Source organism: Paroedura picta, chromosome 15 (assembly GCF_049243985.1).
Source record: "Paroedura picta isolate Pp20150507F chromosome 15, Ppicta_v3.0, whole genome shotgun sequence".
NCBI lineage: Eukaryota > Metazoa > Chordata > Lepidosauria > Squamata > Gekkonidae > Paroedura > Paroedura picta.
Window position 1 is genome coordinate 11252357 of NC_135383.1, and position 18031 is coordinate 11270387.

General features: G+C 44.0%; 1 protein-coding gene and 1 long non-coding RNA gene across 2 annotated transcripts; both read right to left on the reverse strand.

The window, feature by feature from the left end:
• Positions 1–2352: 2352 nt before the first annotated feature.
• On the reverse strand, positions 2353–8357 carry PSPH (phosphoserine phosphatase). Its single transcript, XM_077312263.1, has 5 exons — positions 8081–8357; positions 6364–6498; positions 5520–5665; positions 4461–4609; positions 2353–2556 (listed from the first exon to the last, which is right to left on the reverse strand). Exons 1-5 carry the CDS (start codon positions 8299–8301, stop codon positions 2446–2448), a joined length of 762 nt encoding a protein of 253 aa, XP_077168378.1. The 5' UTR covers positions 8302–8357; the 3' UTR covers positions 2353–2445.
• Positions 8358–11555: 3198 nt separating this feature from the next.
• On the reverse strand, positions 11556–18018 carry LOC143824725 (uncharacterized). The gene is made up of 3 exons (XR_013226846.1): positions 17865–18018; positions 16793–16846; positions 11556–14097 (listed from the first exon to the last, which is right to left on the reverse strand). It is a non-coding gene; the product is annotated as an uncharacterized LOC143824725 (long non-coding RNA).
• Positions 18019–18031: the final 13 nt, after the last annotated feature.

Genomic DNA, 18031 nt, shown 5'->3' on the forward strand with positions numbered 1-18031 from the left:
TGGGTAGTTGTAAAAGAAAACTTGCAATGCTGTCATAAACATTTAGTGAACTTAGAAGGGCATAACTCAGCTGAGTATGGTATGGTCCATTTTCTAAACTTTCCCAAACTGGGTATGAGGTGGTCTGTTTCCTAAACTTTTCCATTGGTAAGAAACCAACAAATATAACCTCCATTGTCCTGTTTTCTTTTTTTCTCTTTTGAGCCAGTTTGAGCGAGATGGGAGCCCTTCTGAACATGGGGATATCTGGGCTGTGAATATGGCTGCCCGCGAATAAAGGCAGAGTTTAAATAATCTCACCTGACAATTCCCCATGCGCAAACAAGATCTCTGAAATATGTTCCATGTGCGTCTCACTGACTCCAATGCCTGGATGTTTGCTTTGCCAGTCAGTCACGGAATTTTCCCATGCTGGCCTCATGAGCTCTAATTCTCATTTCCCTTCTCTACCACCAATATAAGATCAGTTGTTAAATTTTAAAATGTTCCAGGCCAATAAACTGGTGCCAGTTTTCTTGCAGATTTCCCACAGATCCCCTTGAAACCGTGCCCCTCAATCTGTAATTAAAATCCAGACGTCCCTGTTTATTTTGAGAGGGTTTGGACGGAGACCCTGCAAACCAAACATGGACTTTGCAGCTCAGTTTTGGAATGGCTGAGTGTTCTGCTTCAGAACACTTTGTTGTTATTAGAAATAATAATACTGGCATGGACATAAGCACATTTCAAGTGCTCAAAGCATTTGGTGTGTATTATCTCAATAATGCTTATAAAAATGCTGTGTTATCTGGGTGCCATTTGGATGTTCCATCCAAGATCAGAACATCTTGGGCTAGAATCTAGTTTCTGGCCATTCCATGAGAGCAATGGTTAAGCACCGGGAAAAATGGGCACCTTGTACAGTGACCTGGACTGGTGGAAGGAGAACTAATGGGAAGTTAGAATAAGACATCATTGTGAATTTCAGAAAAACAATTATCAGAACTGCAAGAGGAGCAATAGTCTCACGTGCTGAACATCTTCTGAAAGTCTAACCTGTTGTTTAAGTGGGGTGGAATCAATTAATTTGCCTGCAAATGTACTCTCTGACCGGAAGCCTTTGGCTGTTTCCATAGAGCCTGTTCTCTGTATAGCTCTCATTGCTTCACTTTGAGCATTTATATACCACTTTTGCATTTTACTTCTCACAGCCCCTTGTGGCACTATTTTGCCTTTCCACCAGACAGTTTTTAAAATCAGAAATCATTAAATCACTGTAGTGTCCAAACGGTGTAATGATCTGTTACTTTCTAGTTGTCATGCTTGTTAAGAAGTCTCTAGCACTTTTGTTTGCAGTTATAAGGGAAAATGTGTAGGCCACACCGTTGCCTTTATAACTCCACAATGAAAATAGCTAGAGACGTTTTAAAAACTTATAAATTCAGATGTAGTGGTCAAATGAGAGCATAAGAAAGGCCTTGCTGACTCAGACAGGTCTGATTCAAATGCGGCAAGAGCTGTCACTAAAGCATGTTTTCTCATGCCTGGGCTCCTAGACATCTGCCCACATATTGCTGTAATTTACTTCCTATGGGGGATCTGCTGAATAACACCGTTCTCATTCCAAAGCAGCACCTTTCTGGAAAAGTAGGGTGCTTATTGGGGGACGTGATCTAGCTGATTCCTCTCCCAATGACAAGCATTAACGACTACAGGCATAAATATTTTGGGCAGGAAACCATTAACTGTACCCAGAGGTCCATCTTGTTCAGCATTCTGCCTCCAGCACTGGAAGACAGCCTTGTCTGTCCTCAGCATCAGGCGCTCAGAGATCTGCTGTCTCTGGAGATGGAGGTTCTGTTCAGCATTTAGTCATGCATGGTGTGTCACCTGTCTTGTCTTCCCCTCCCTCTTCCAAATCCAACTTTTCCTCTGAGGCCTTGGCTTAAGCTTTTAACAGTCATGCCTGCTGAAAACAATAGCAGTACTGTGCAGAAGCCAAGGAACTTGAGACGTGCCAGAGTTTCTGTTAGGGAGAATGTGAAAAGGGGCTCTCTAGGAACCAAAGGATTGTTGAGCTGTGGGGCTGAAATCCGAACTCTGTTTTAGTCAGTGTTCTGTCTCAGAGTGCTGATGTGAAGGACAAGTAATTATCCAAGAGCCGTTTCTTTCACTGCTAAGTGCACCGCAATGCACCGCTAGGATTGAAACAAGCCGTGCACGGAGAACACAAATCACAGCCTCAAGGCCGCAGAACAATGTACAGAAAGAGAGGTATAGGTTTCTCCCATCTGTCCTCTGGCAGCCCCTCCCTCCTGCACACAAGTTTTGTTTCTTATTCCCTGCCATGAATGAAAAGCCCAAGCGCTTCCATTTGCAAACAACAATAAGAACATGTTTAATTGCATCGTTATACATCTATCTAGGGCACGTGTTAATAAAATAAAGACTAGTGTTCGCTATAATTTATCGCTCCTCCAGTTCTTTCAGCAACTCATCGAAGTGAGTGATGTACCATTTGGCTTTTTCTTTGACTTGTTTCCGCACGACGTTGCCTCCAAAGCCAATGAAACAGTCCTGCAGAAGCAGAAAGGGACAGCACGGTTATTTCAGCAGTGGCTCTCAGGATTCCAAGTCATGGGCGGAAAGACCCTGATTCTGGCACAGAGGAGGGGAGGTGCGGAACAGGATGTAGAAGCATTTTCTGCCCCCTTTGGGCTGGGGAGGGAGCCGGAAGTTGGCACTCAAGAACTGGCCGTTGCTTAGGTTTTGCCAAGAATCAGCGATAACAACGGTGTTTCCAGAAAGCATTATGTGGTTTTGGGAACTGGTCTGCAACTATCCTGCCTATGACTAAACAGTCATCACAAATTCCATTCTGCACGTGCTCAGCAGTAATGTTTTCCTGCTGCAACATAATCTGTTCACCCTTACTAGGTGGATATTAACGTTAAAAAAAAATAAAGAGCAAGAAATGCAAGGACAGAGCAAAATGCAATTATATAAGATTCAAATGTAATAACAAATGTAATTTAACCAATTAGCTGTCCTGGGTTCTCCCAAGAAACCCCGAGAATTGCACGTCTGTGAGGCTCAAAACTCAGCTTTTCCATATTAAATGACTCCCATTAAGCTGTCCCAGCGACCCCTATCCCCTGTCGCAGAACTACAGTTCCCAGATTTCAGGAAGGGGAGAAGCCTGGGAGTTAGGCCAAAATGTGCCCTTTTAGAAGGGACTATTGACTGTGCTTCAATTGAATACACATGCTTGTTTTTACCCAGTTGACAAGGACTTGGGAATCTTAGACACTTCCAACGATGTGCAATCAAGGCAGGACAGATCAAGCTGTGATTGTCATGTGTTACGGTGCGCAAGTTATACACAAGTATTCTTTTTGTAGAAGAAAACATCTTGAGTATAGAAGCTCTCAAGTTCTTGCTGGCATATGTCCTTGTTCAACCATGAACTTCAGAAGGAGTTTGTTTCTTAACACCGGCTCCTGATGTGGCTCCCTGACCTATTCGTTTTGGCCTCATTCACCTCCCCTGGGAGATATCAGAAATAATCATTAACTGAAAGGTGGAATCATTAACAGGAAGCAAGCACTGTGCCTGTAGGCTATGGAACTGTCCAGGGTTTTTGCGCCTGCATTTTGCTCTTGCGTGTGATCTCAGGGGATTTCCTCCCACTTCCTCAGGAGTTGCCACACTGGATGACTTCAATAAAATTTTCTTTTCAGATAACACAACTGATTGATTTTGCCTGTGCTCAGCAGATCTAGCCAGGTTGGGAAATTCCTGGAGATTAGGAGGGGGTGGAGCCTGGAGAGGGTGGAGTTTGGGGTGGGACACGACCTCAGCAAGGTAATGGCATGGAATCCACCCTCTAAAGCAGCCCATTTCTCCAGGTCATCTGGGAAATAACCTATAATAGTGGGAGATCTCCAGGCAGCACCTGGAAGTTGGCAACACAGGGTCTAGTCACTTATCCTATTAGAGGCTTTGAAGGCATGGCCCCTCTCGCATCAGTGAGGGAAAAAGCCCTTTCCAGCAACATGCAACGTGGCTCTCTGGCTTGAGTCACCTGGAGTTGCTTGGCCAGCCCCTTTCTGCAGGATTCTGCTATCTGCTTACAGCACACTAAATACAGATGGAGCAGATCAGCAGAGAGAACAACGCTGACGGGCAGATAATTCTGTTTCCCAGTGGAAGATATGGACTAGACGTCCCTTTTTTGGTTTGTAGAAACATGGCTTTGCTCAAGTATGGTGCTGTCTGATGCTAGAAAGAGCCCACTATCAGGGAGTTAACTTTTGGACAGATTGTGTGAACCCGTGTGGTCAAGTCAGGCCGCTGCTCAAGGGAGCCCCCGGCAGTCGCGCTTTGCGCAACTGCCGGGGGCTCCCATGCCTAGCGCCCGCTGTATTTTAGGTACAGCGGGCTTGATTACTAGTACTGTAATAAATAAACGGAACACTCACCGCAGGGGGGCAGGCTTCCATGTCTGTGGCTCCGTCTCCAATCATGACCACCTTCTTGAACTGAAACTGCTCCTTGAGGTAGCTGATTACTTTTCCTTTGCCACCCGACTCGGCTGTTGGCTGTGTCTCATCAAAGCCTGCATATTCCCCTAGAGAGATGCATGCCACAAAGAGAAAGTCAGTCATGGCACCTGTACGGTGTCTCTGAGCTGTTGTGGACTGCTGCAAGGATTTCGGAACGGCGCTTAGCGCACAAAGACGCTAGCAACCCTTCAAGGAGCAAGGATCTGGCTGAGGGAGGAAATGATTACAGAATCTTAGGGAAGGCTGCCAATTTTATGAGATGCTCTGTTTATTTTATTTATTTTTGAGATTTTTAGGCCACCTCTCTTGAGCAATGGCCTCAGGGCGGCTAACATATTCCTACCAATATTCCTAAAAGTATAAAAAAACATTACAAATGGCTTAAAAATCCTAAAAAGGTGAGACAAACCACTCTGTCGCTGCCTCTGAACCTGGGCTGACAGATCTGAACAATCCCCAGATTCAGATGGAGGGGGTAAAGTGCAGGCAGAGGGGTCCAAGAGCAGGCGTTGGCCTCAGCCTTACAAAACTTGCACATTTGACTCTTCCTTGCTGTGCCTTTAGCACAGATTAACCTGTAATGCTGTGGATCAAAAATTCACAGTCAGCACAGTTGCCTGGCATCAGTATTTATTACTCCCAAGAGAATCTAACCCCCTTATTGGCTGGTCGGGCAGTCTTAGAGAGAGCCAGTTTGGTGTAGTGGTTAGGAGTGCGGACTTCTAATCTGGCATGCCGGGTTCGATTCTGCACTCCCCCACATGCAACCAGCTGGGTGACCTTGGACTCACCACAGCACTGATAAAACTGTTCTGACCGAGCAGTGATATCAGGGTTCTCTCAGCCTCACCCACCCCACAGGGTGTCTGTTGTGGGGAGAGGAAAGGGAAGGCGACTGTAAGCCGCTTTGAGCCTCCTTCGGGTAGGGAAAAGCGGCATATAAGAACCAACTCTTCTTCTTCTTCTTCTTCTTACCATTAAAGTAGAACTTCAACCGATTGGCATATACGTTGGCTGTTGGGATGTTCAGTTGCCCAGCGACATGATCCACGATGCTCTGGAACCCTCCTGAGACAAGGAAGACCTGGACGCCTCGCTGATGGAGTCGGCTGACCAGTTCCCTGTGAGGAAAAGAACGGACAATGGCCAAAGCCACTTGTCAAGGAACATGACAAGCCTGGAAGAGCATGTGCAACCAGGCCAGTCTCCATAATGCCATAAAAAGCATAAATCAGAGATGTTTGGGGTTCGTATATAGCAATGGCCACAGAAGGGGCTTGTTAAATGAAAGGGACCACAGGCTCAGGTGTGTAAACAGGTCAGCTAAACAAGCACACTCTTGATGCATCGATGGTTCTGCTTTAGGGCTGCTGGACTAGCTTCCCTTTCGGTTCCTCCGGTGCTATGTTTCAAAAGTTTTCACTGGAACCCATGAGGGCTAGCAAACCTGGGCCTAATTTAATGGGAACCTACCCCGGCCAGGCCAAAATCATCAAAATTGTATTAGACCTGCTGCAGTGGCTTCCCTTACTGTTACCCAATTGCTTTGGATGGTGAAGAAACCCTTGGATCTTTTTGCTTTGTAAATACACCACAGCATGATGACGAAGAGGAGGCACAGGTACAGATTCCCTCCACTGAAAACTAACCCATGCTTCTACTTTCAACGTTGGGGGTACCCATTACTTCATCCCAGCCTGTATTTTATTTTCCTCAACCTATTGCCAAGGCTTCATGATTCAGATGAACAAGCCATCATGGCACTGATTTCTATGCCTCGGGGTCCTCGGACAATGGAACCAGTTAGAAGGCATCTTACCTTATTCCTGGCGTTAGCTGAGGTGGATGCTCTGATATTAGCTTCTGCACTTGCTCGTAGGATGGGCGGATGAGGCCCAGCCGTGCCGTTAAAGCTGCCTGGAACGTCACTGAACCTCCCATAGCTCTGCGCGTCCTAGATCGAGATTCAGAGAAATATAGGTCAATCTTTTCAGAAGAACTCTCTTTCTCTCTCTTGTTCTGCAACCAGTTCTACCAGGATAACAGGCCCTATAATTGTTTTAGACTGTGATTACAAGGTATAAAACCAGGAAGTGAAATGACGAGAGTTAACCACACTTGTTTGGCCCAATTACGGGCACAATTATGCAATCTTTCCATTTTGGCCCGGGAGAAGCCACCAGGAAAACAACAAGACAGCATTTCCAGCTTTCCTAAGACACATCCAGCAACCAGGTCAGGTTGTGGAGATCCACAGTAGGACCCCATTTTCTTATGGAAAGAGGTTCTCGGAAAAACATTTATGGAACAACCCCAGGAGAAAACCACCAAATCTTAATTGTAGAAACATGCCCTTGCTTTAATCTGGCTAACCCCTCTGTCCACAGCACAACATGAAGAAGAATAAAAAATCCAACAGAAGAAACAAGGTATGCCTCATGGAAGGTGTGCCTCATGGGAAGAAAACAATTCAAGGACAACTTAATTGGATTAACAAGTTAAAACAGAGCAAAGGCCAGAAAAGGGAATAAAAAGATAAAACAACAGGCAGGATCAAGATTTTAAAGAAGTTTGTCCATATGTTTCTTAGGGCAAAACTATATGTAAAAACCAGCCGCATAAGAGGTATTTTGACTTTTGTCCCTTTAACTAAGCAATAAGGAGAAGTAAGGAGAACAAGGACAAAGAAGCCTAGGGACTATCAGATTTTGACCACTCACTGACCAGCATTATTGCTTTTCTGGGAAGCTACCTGCCTTGCACCCACCCTGGTTTATTCACAGGCAGGACATTTTTGGAAGTCTCTCCACTTGAAGGAGGGAAGTGATTGGCTTCAAAACTACCATGAAGGCAATTCATGAGCCTCAGACCTTTGGACAAACGGTGCTAGATGAGTTGAAGAGATTGGGGGTAAAGTGACAGGATCAACTTCAAATAGTGCGGAAGTGCTGTTGATTCCCGACCCTCTCCGCCTACCATGGCATGCCTGGCTCCATTCTAATAATTTCCATATCATTCAGTTTTTTTCTCTAGCTTTTGTGCTACTGAAAAGATGCAGGAGAGCATAATTCACATTTCCATTGTGGGCAAGCAACTTTCAGTCCTGGAACAACCCAGCTGGCCAGATGCCCCTTTGCTGTAATCTCAGGAAGGCATCTCAACAGGCACCCAAGCCTCTTCTGAGTTGCATAGTCTTGGCTACAAGTTCTGCTAACCTGCACAAAGTTTTGGAACCAACCAGATCTATGTTAATCGTTTGGGGCACACTGACAACCTGAAAGAAAAAAGAAGACAACTCTTTTCCAAGTTTACAAAAAACAAAAAACAAAAAAACTAGAAACAAACCCATAACTTTTCAACCTGGTCTCTTGGGGGGAAAAATCACAGCCTACAGAAAAATTAGGCAACCTGGGTTGGCAACGGAAGGACACGGTCTCTGAAAGAACAGGATACCGATATGGTTGTATGTGAGAAACAGCCCAATTCAGACAAGCTTTCACTACCGCCACCAGGAAATGAGCAAGAGACATACGTACATTTCTGCCACCGCGTCTCCAACGCCGCAAAATTTGGCCAGCTCGTCGATGCCTTCCTCTCGGATGACCGTGCTGTCCACGTCGAAGCAAACGGCGTCTGCGGTGTAGAAGATTTCCTTCATCTCCGTGAGGGAGGACATCTTTCTCAGGACCTTCCTGTTGTGCGAGAGCAAGATCATGTCGTTTTGGAGATCGCCACCCTGCAGCCTGTGTTGGGACATTTTACAAGGTCCTCTGTGCCCAGGAGGGAGCTATGTGTAGAGAGAGCGCTACCAGGGAACAGCTCCTTTTGAGCAGAAGTTGGGGGCGGTGGAGGGTGGATAGTGCTTTCGCTGATTTGCTGGCTCTAGGGGCAGCACAGAGATGGGCAATCAGTCAAGGTTGGCTCTCCTGCAGAGTTAACCCTTCCAGGAGATGACCACTGACGTAAAGAGACAATTGAAGGCTTGCTATTTTATGAACCCCCAAGGGCAGCCATCTCTTTACGACATGATCTACCAAAGTCTCCAGTGATCAAAAGGTGAACTCTGCAATCGAGTAACGCCCACCCAAAAAAGCACCCTATTTTAAAGTGTTTTTTTCCCATTCTTCTAATTAGGGCCTTGTCTCTTAACCTTTACCACAATGGCTCTCTGGAAAAAAACAAGTTATTAAGTTTTGTTCTTTCCCAGAGAAAAGACAAGGAAGAGTCCCAGAAATGAAACTATCAGTTAAGCAGCACAGATACAAATCCTGCAAAATAAAAGTGTTTTTAAAAAGCCTCAGAACTTTTTATGATCTTCTCTGAGGTACTCCAGGGAGATGCCTCAGCCACACTGAAGCAGATGGTCACAAACCAGTAACATGATTTGGGAGACCCTGGCCCCAAGAATCCAGGGCTCTTGAAGAGAAGGAAGGAACCAAGAAGGACATACACAAGGGATTCTGTGCCCAGGGTCTGGGGCAACCCTGCCAAAGGACAAGGCAAAGAAGGTCTTCAGCCAAGTGAGACCCAGACCAATCAAGGGAACCAAAAGAGAAAGTTCTTCTACTCAAGCTTCAGAGCTGTACATAAATATGGACCCATTTGGATTTTCCATATCAGACATCAATGCTTTTCGGTCTGGCCTTGCTGAATGGTCTAGTACAGTTATTCTCATATGCCATACGTGATTAATTAATTAATTGATTTGAAGGTGGTCACAGATTGAAAAATGTGAGAAGGGGAGCCCAAAGGGTTAACTGAACAGGTGAAATACCCTTTTTGTCCTGTATGACGTCATTAATTGCTAGAAAGCTCAACCTTTGGCAAGGGAAAGAAAAGGAAATCTTGTCATCTGTTCCTTTGGGTGTGCTTGAATTAATGCATTCAAGGAAAAGAATGCCCATGCTTCGCTTGCTCCAATGTTCTAGAAAACTGATTCACATACATATAAGACGAGGTAAAAAAGGCTTAGGCCTTTTTTTTAGCCTAGCTCATTCACTCTTAGCTTAGGCCTTTTTTAGCCTAGCTCATTCACTCTTAGCTTAGGCCTTTTTTAGCCTAGCTCATTCACTCTTAGCTTAGGTCTTTTTTAATCTAGCTCATTCACTCTTAGCTTAGGCCTTTTTTAGCCTAGCTCATTCACTCTTAGCTTAGGTCTTTTTAAATCTAGCTCATTCACTCTTAGCTTAGGCCTTTTTTAGCCTAGCTCATTCACTCTTAGCTTAGGTCTTTTTTAATCTAGCTCATTCACTCTTAGCTTAGGCCTTTTTTAGCCTAGCTCATTCACTCTTAGCTTAGGTCTTTTTTAACCTAGCTCATTGCGTGTGGCCAGCATACTGCAGGGGCCCCTGGAACTGAGAAGAGCTCCTAAAAGGGCCATGGCCAAAAAAAGTTTCAGAATGGCTGGTATGGCCGGATACCGATAAAACCCAGCATTCCTTCAAGAGAGGCTGCAGGGCAGTGTTGAGAAAATGAGAGCATCGGTATTTCAAATTTGCTTAGTGGCAGCCTTGACTTGCTGATGGCACCCAAAATGCCTATTTGTTCTAAGCCAGACTGAGAGGGGAGGTGAAGGTTGGCTCTTGGGCAGGGCTGGAATCCATGTGCCATGACGCATCATTGCACAACAGAATGGGAAAAGACACGTGCTAACACCCTTGGCACAGACCCAGCTGTTAATCATTTTCCAGGCTATGGGGATGGTGGAATGTTCAATATGAAATCAGTATGAAGTTAGTCTGCTACTTTGGAAAGGGCCAGGCTAGGGAGTCATTGCCAAGGGCTCTGCGTCACAATGTCCCCAAACCATTATGTAATGATACTGCATTGCCTCAATGGCAGTCCGAGGTTAAATTGCGAAGCCGTTCTTGCATGATGCAATGTGAAGATAGGGTGGTCATAAGATGACACTGGGCGGGCCAAAAAACAGATTTGAAGAGGAGTGTCCTTAAAGAGAAATTACCTAGGAGCATATCTAATTCCCCCAGAATGCAGATCAAACAATCTGCATAACAGGGCCTTGTCCAGATGCGATTATTCAACACACTGGGGGGAAATCTCCACTGAGACAGTGCCGCCTGGCCTTACACAACTCCAGACTGACAGCAGGTTGAAATAGCAATGAGCAGCAGAAAAAGTGGTGGAAGAGAAAGGGCTAGGAACACAGATAGAGAAAACCCGAGGAGAAAGAAAAGGCGGAGATGGGTCAAGAGTGAAAAACAGGAAGGGCCCTGCCAAAGCTATGCCAAGATTCTACAAAGCTGTAGGGAGTTGGGACCTATGTGTGTGCCGCCACTTGCCTGGAAGTGACACATCTCAGACACTCTGCATTAGTGAGTGGACATTATCCAGGTTTCTGTTCCTCTCTTGAGTACATGGGATTTGGAATGGTATGACAAAGGCCAATCTCATATCTTGGAAGCTCAGCAGGGCTGGTATTTGGATGAGGGACCACCAAGGAATACTCTGCAGAGGAAGGCAACTGCTTCTTGCTTGCCGTGAAAGCCCCTTGCTGGGATCGCCATAAATTAGTTGGAGCCTGATGACACATACATATGTAAATATATATATATTGAAAGTACGGCGAGGCCACATTTCTAAGTGGCTTGCTTATACTACCAAGTTTAAAATCTGCCTGCTGGCTGATTGCTGCTTATTCATGCTTTGATTTGATGTTTATTCCATCCTTTCTCAAAAAAAAAAACTCACATCTTTCAATTCCCATCTCCTCCTCCTTTAATTCAATATTTCTGGCATGGTCTCAGTATTGCATTCCAATCCCTTCTCCAATCCCACCTAAGCTCTTTGGGGTGCAATGTCTATCGGAGGCACAAAAGTCAGAAGGGGTTCTATAAAGGATGCCAATCCCTCGGTGGGACCTGGCGATCTCCAGAAATTATAGCCCGTCTCCAAACTAAAGAAATCCGTTCCCCTGGAGAAAATGGCTGCTATGCAGCTTGGACTCCATAATGTTCTACTCCATTGAGGCCCCACCTCACCCTAAATCCCACCCACTGCTACTTATACACACACACACACCAAAGTCCCCAGGTATTTTCCAACCCAGAGCTGGCAACCCTAGTTTCTATTCACTGGGGAGTGGGTTCTACGTCCTGTCCCAGAGCTCCACAAGAGTGTCATGGCACCCACCAACACCTTTCCTCTTGCATGCCAAATCTTTTTGAAAGTGGGGTTGGGGTAGGGCTAAGTGAGGCTTCTGCCCAGCAAGACTTCTGATTGGTCACTGAATATATGATTGGCGGTGCAGATTTTTTAGAAATGTTGCTTTGTCAGAAGCTGCTCTCACAGTACAAGGATCCTCACTGTGTGACGGAAGGTAAGCCACAGCAGCTATTGTACAGCCGGCTCCTGATCCTGTGGCAGCCATTTTGTGACTGTGCCCATGCCAAAATACACAGAACCCTGCAGAGATAGGAATACGGCCACAAAAAAATGCTTTATGCAAACAGAAGCTGCAACCCTGCACTAAGTTACATCATGTACTTTCCAGTCAAATGGGAAAGACACATGTATGCAGGATAATGGAATGTGGGATTTCAGCCTTAGTTAATTGAGCCGCATTTACATTATTGGAGCAAAAATAAGGGAGGAGTCTATTAAGGCGAGATTCTTTTTTTTGGCCTTTTACATAACCTTTAGACTTGTTGTTGATGCCTTTGATTCTGTTAATAAAAGCAAACAGAAGTTTCCAAACTTTGTCAAACTCTACACTGTCTTTCAATAACATTTCTTCAAACTTACAGAATCCTCTGCCACAAGATGTGGTTAAATGGTTTTAAGAAAAGTTTAATGAATAAGTCTATTGGCAGTTCCTAGCCATGATCTATTACAATCTAGCAATCTCTTCTTTGTACAATCTGTTACTCTGAGCCACACATTTATCCCTGCCTTTCTCTGAAGAGCTCAAGAAACCACACACTGTCCCCCTCTTACCTCATTTCATGCTCACAACAACCCTGTAAGATAGGTTAGGTTAAGGGAGAGTGTCTGGCCAGGGGTCACTCAAGACTAAGCAGAGACTCGAACCAGGTATCCTTGGTCTTAATCCAAAACTCTTGCACACCATCTGCTATCATAGTGGCTTGACAGAACCTCCTTGTTCATGCATAGTCTACCAGATGTTATGGATGTATACTCAGGGATAGTTGTTGCTTTCTAGGAGCAAATGACTGGATACTGTTGGAACCAGGGTGCTGGAATACTCAGTCTGATCCAGCAGTGTTTTTCTTATGTTTTTAACAATTTATTTATTTATTATTATAGTTACAGTCTTGGTGATGGAATGGGACTGAATAACCTTCAGAGGAAACCTGCACTATGCAGGACACTCACATCTCAATCGCTCATCTACTGTAACTTGCCACCCCCTTGAGCCTTCACAGAATCAGCCTCTCCGTCAGATGGCTATCTAGCCTCTGTTTAAAAATTTCCAAAGATGGAGAATCCACCACCTCCCGAGGAAGCCTGTTCCACTGAGAAACCGCTCTAACTGTCAGGAACTTCTTCCGGATGTTTAGATGGAATTTCTTTTGAATTAATTTCATCCCATTCGTTCTGGTCCGTCCCTCTGGGGCAAGAGAGAACAATTCTGATCCATCCTCCATATGGCTCCCTTTTAAATAGTTGAAAATGGTTATCAGATCTCCTCTCAGTTGTCTCTTCTCTAGGCTAAACAGACCAAGCTCCCCCAAACTTTCTTCATACGTCTTGGTCTCCAAACCCCCTTCTGTATCAAATTGATACAGAAGACAGCCAATAAGCAATATACTAGGTCTGCAAAAATGTGAATAAGCATAACATGCTAGGCATGACAGAGTGCAGATATATTATTATTATTATTATTATTATTATTATTATTATTATTATTTATAATAATGCATAAAATGGTATTCCATCACCAGAATGCAATGCAGAGAAAACAGGGTGATATGTGCAGCAGACAGATAATACTTCCTAAACTCAGCCATAAATCATGGTTTGTAACTTCGTAACTGTGTTCAGAGTTTTGATTTTGAAGCTCTTTCCTCTATCCTTTCAAAAACGCTCTTAACAGGAAGAAAGGAACCAGAAGGTCACATCCAGGACATAATGTCAGAAAGTATCTGCACCCCGTCAAGATGCTGATGATGCCCCCGTGCAGAATTGCATCATTCGTTCACCCTGCTGTTACAAAACAAGCCTTGTACCTTTCCATTGCCGTTGCAAAAAAAATAGCCGCCAGCAGAGGGGATTGGAGGAAAATTACCCAGCGCCAGCTGTCAGTTCTAGCAAGCAAAGTCGGAACCACATGGAGAGGGAAAGAGTGTCAGAGGACTGGACAGAAAGGAAACAAAATTCAACCCTAAGAACTTACAGCGCTGTGGTTCCTGATGCAATTGTTGCAGTTGCCGATGGACACCTACTGGCTGTGCAGCACGGAAAAGAATCGGCTAAGCCTGTCAGTCACAACGATGCCCAAGCACCAAGTGATCTGGAAAACGGCCACATTTCTTCAACAGCTGCGCCGGATTCTGCTGAGTAAGCCTGGACAATCCTTTCGATTAAAAAAAAAAAAATTGTTGCCGACATGAAAGTAGCTATTTACAAAGAGGTGTAATTTTGCCCTTTGCGGGGGAGGAGCCCCTCAAAGCCAGCCCTGCTTGCTTTCTGATTGGCTGGGCAGAAGCCGGCAGACTGCAAGCTCTGTGGAAGGAGGTGGAGAATGGGCTCGGTTTTAAGAAATCACCTTGAACTTGCAAAGTTTCCAGGAGTCGTCAATTGAAAGCCTCATCAAACCGAGGCCGGGAGAGTTCGGCTCGGAGTTAAAGGTTCAGAGCCTGCCCAGCGTAGACATTTGAGTATGGAGATGAAGGAACAACAGGCTGAGTACGCTGAGATGGGGGCAGTTCCAAATAGTGGAAGAATTGTAGAATGCATCAGGATTGGCCAGAAGGACTGAAGCCGGGGATCTAGGCCACCAAAAGGCATGCTACAGGTCCCTGAATTTGCCACTTGTTTTTCATAAGTACTTCCGCCACATCGTTTTTGCCTGCTATGAAGTCACTGCTTCCTGTGGGGATCCTCTCATCAAAGAGGGACTGATGTGATTCAGAGGCACCCTGGGCCTGCCCCAAAACAAAAGCTCTGTTTTTTTTAGTATTGGGGAGTGCTCTTTGATTCACTGGAGGCTTTTTCTTCTGAAGGAAAAGTCTAGATTTTTTTCAATTATTGTTCCTTATTTGCATCTCCATTAAAAAAAATGCAATCCTCCAGCGTGGTGTAGTGGTTAAGAGCAGTGGCTTCTAATCTGGCGAGCCGGGTTTGATTTCCCGCTCTTCCACATGCAGCCAGTTGGGTCACCTTGTGCTCGTCACAGCCCTGATTATGCTGTTCTCACAGAGCAGAAACATCAGTGCTCTCTCAGTCCAACCCACCTCACAGGGTGTTGTTTGGAGAGGAAGGGAAAATGTTCTGAAACTCCTACAGATAGCGAAAAGCAGGGTATAAGAAGCAAATCTTCTTTTCTTGCATGTTGCACCATAAATTCCTTGTCCTCATTTTCAAAGCCCTGCATGACCTTGCATTTTCCCCTTCCCCATTATTGCCCCACTCATCTCACATCACCAGCTCTCTGCCCTTTCTTCCTCTCTGGCTCCCATGGCTTAAACCAGGGGTGGTCAACCCTGGCAGCGGCTCATGGGAATTGTAGTCCATGAACATATGGAGGACCACAGGTTGACTACCCTTGGCTTAAACCACCTCCTAGAGCACCTCTCACTTACTGGAGGCAAGTTTACTTAGGAGTAAGCTCTGTAACTGGAACTAATAAAGATTCTTCCCCTAGTCATCCTCAATTACATGAGTTTTTAGTGTGTAGCTTCCTTGGGGCAGGGCTTATTTCTTCCTTTGAAATTAATCAAGACACTAGTGGCACTGCTTGAATTATTGGACACCAAGTGGGGTAGATGCCTTAGTCTGTTGCAGACAAAATGAATATGACTATCCTGGCACAACATGAAAGCTAAAATAAAAAGGTTTAGTCTTTAAGGGGTCATAAGACTCCTGTTTGTTTTAACAGGAAATAAATCCCATAATAAATGAATAACTTCCAAGATACACCTGTGGCTCAGACTAAGCCCCACTCCCAGGCTCATGGGGTTATTTCCTTAATTTAGAAAGGTTCGCTTCGTTTGAGAAGCTTTGGTTTCTGACCAAAGTGCATGTGTGTACAACTTTACATAAGCTTTTCAGTTAGGAATGGCTGCATTGCCCTCTACTGGCTAAAACATCAAATCAAATCAACAATCATAAAAATTCAAATCAAACTAGTGCAGCGCATGTGTACTCATAAATGAGCCCCAATACAAACATACGAAATGTCTTTATGCAGCCTCAGGCCCTTGCATCTGCTACTCAAGATTTTGGAGGACAAACCCAGGACCTTCTATAGATGGCTTAACAGGAGAGGGAAGGAAGATGCACATTCTTATTCTCAAGAGTTGTTCGAAGAGGAACTCAAATTTAAACAGCTCTGGTCACCTTCTGAATGTATCCTCTGCTGCAAAGTGACCAACAGCCTCACCAAGTGCTGCTGAAAAGGGGGAAACCGCACATTGGCAAAGGTTTTCTTTCTATTCACACACCCTAGTTCTGAGCATGTTTCCTCAGAATCAAATCCATCTGAAATCAGTGGGGGTTTGCACCTAGCGAGTGTACTTGAGATTGCAGCTTCACACATCCAAGATCTTGAGCTGGCACTGTAACATTAGCTAGACAATCCCAGGCTTAAAGTTATTTACCTAGTTAGTTGCTTCATTTATTCCTGGCTTTCTTCCCAGTGGTGACCCAAAGCAGCATACATTGTCCTCGTCTCCTCAAGGATATCTTTACAACAACTCTGTGAGGTAGGTTAGACGGCATGTGACCGGTCCAGTGTTACTCTGAAGGCCTTCATGGAAGAGTGGGGATTTGGACTTGTTCCTTGCAGAGGAACACATTAGCACTCCATAGGCCTCTCAGAATTTATCTGATAGTCTTGGCAAGTCACAGTTAATGGCAAAAGATTCTGTATGTCTACCTGAATCTCATATAGGTATAATGATAATGGTCAGCCTTTCTGATACACAGAAACCACACATAAATGCAGGTAGCTATGACAAAAATCCATATGAAATAGACTCTTTAAATGTTTTGTAAAAAATATGAAGGGGAAAAAAAAGCAAACAGAGCAAGAAGTTCAGGTACCTTACCCCATTTTCTTGAAATGCTGAAGAGTCTGAAGTACAGTCCAAAGCTAAAATTAACTGGAAAATTAAATGTGTTTGTTAGTTACCATTTCCACAATGAAACATTGAAACTGAAAGAATGTTATATGGTGATACAAATCTTAAAAGTTAATTCATAGTAATCTAAAAATCATACTCATAATAGAAAATAATCAAAATCAAAATGTAAGACAACGTAAATGGCAAAAAGTTGTATACTCCCATGGCTACTTTGATAACCATACGATATCACTTCTTTTTTTCCAACGTGTATGCTAATATAATGGACAGGGTGGCAATTTTTTTGCAAATTAGCTATTAGGCTCCGTGAATTTAAGATCTGACTGATTCCATCTAGATGTGTCTTATTATGCATTTTGTAAAAATTTTATATGCCAATAAAAGTTGTTGTTATTGTTATACATGCTCACAACAGAATATTGAATCTAAAATAGTTTCATGTACTGAAATATCACACATGGGCAAACACAATTTGCATTTGCATGAATACATAAATTTAAAAAATCAATAAGATATACCCCCAAATATTAATCATTGATAATCTGTTAAATAGGATGCGTGTGTCACTGTACTTTGTTCTTGCCCCCAGAAAGAATAAGACAAATGTACATTTTATTTGTACTGGGTTAGTTTACTCGTTCCATGAAAGGTGTGCAGGGCAGCTTACAATTAAAAAACAATTTAAACAATTTTAAAATATCAGTACGAAATGCTAAAATTTATTTTGTAAATAAATCCGTGTCTACCCAAACACGAATAACTACAACTATCTATGAATACATTAAAACGTTATCAGATGAATATAAAATAAATAAAATTGCATACTATGTATCGATATGTTTGTTATATTTGTTATATATTTCAGTTTCTCTGCATCTATCTATCTATCTATCTATCTATCTATCTATCTATCTATCTATCTATCTATCTATCTATCTATCTATCTATCTATCTATCTATCTATCTATCTATCTATCTAATCTACACTTCTGCACGCGTGACCAAACAATTGTAAGAGTTCTTAAAACGTCATTACCATTCATGAATATTAAGCAGGTGCTTTCCACGCCCAGGGCCGCCATTTTGCTTAGTAACGGTCTCCAACGGCATTCCGCAGCCGGCTCCAGGCCCGCTCGGCCACGCTAGAGTGACACGCCGTGAGCCAATCGAAAACCGGCTCGGGTTCGCGGCTCAGCCAATGAG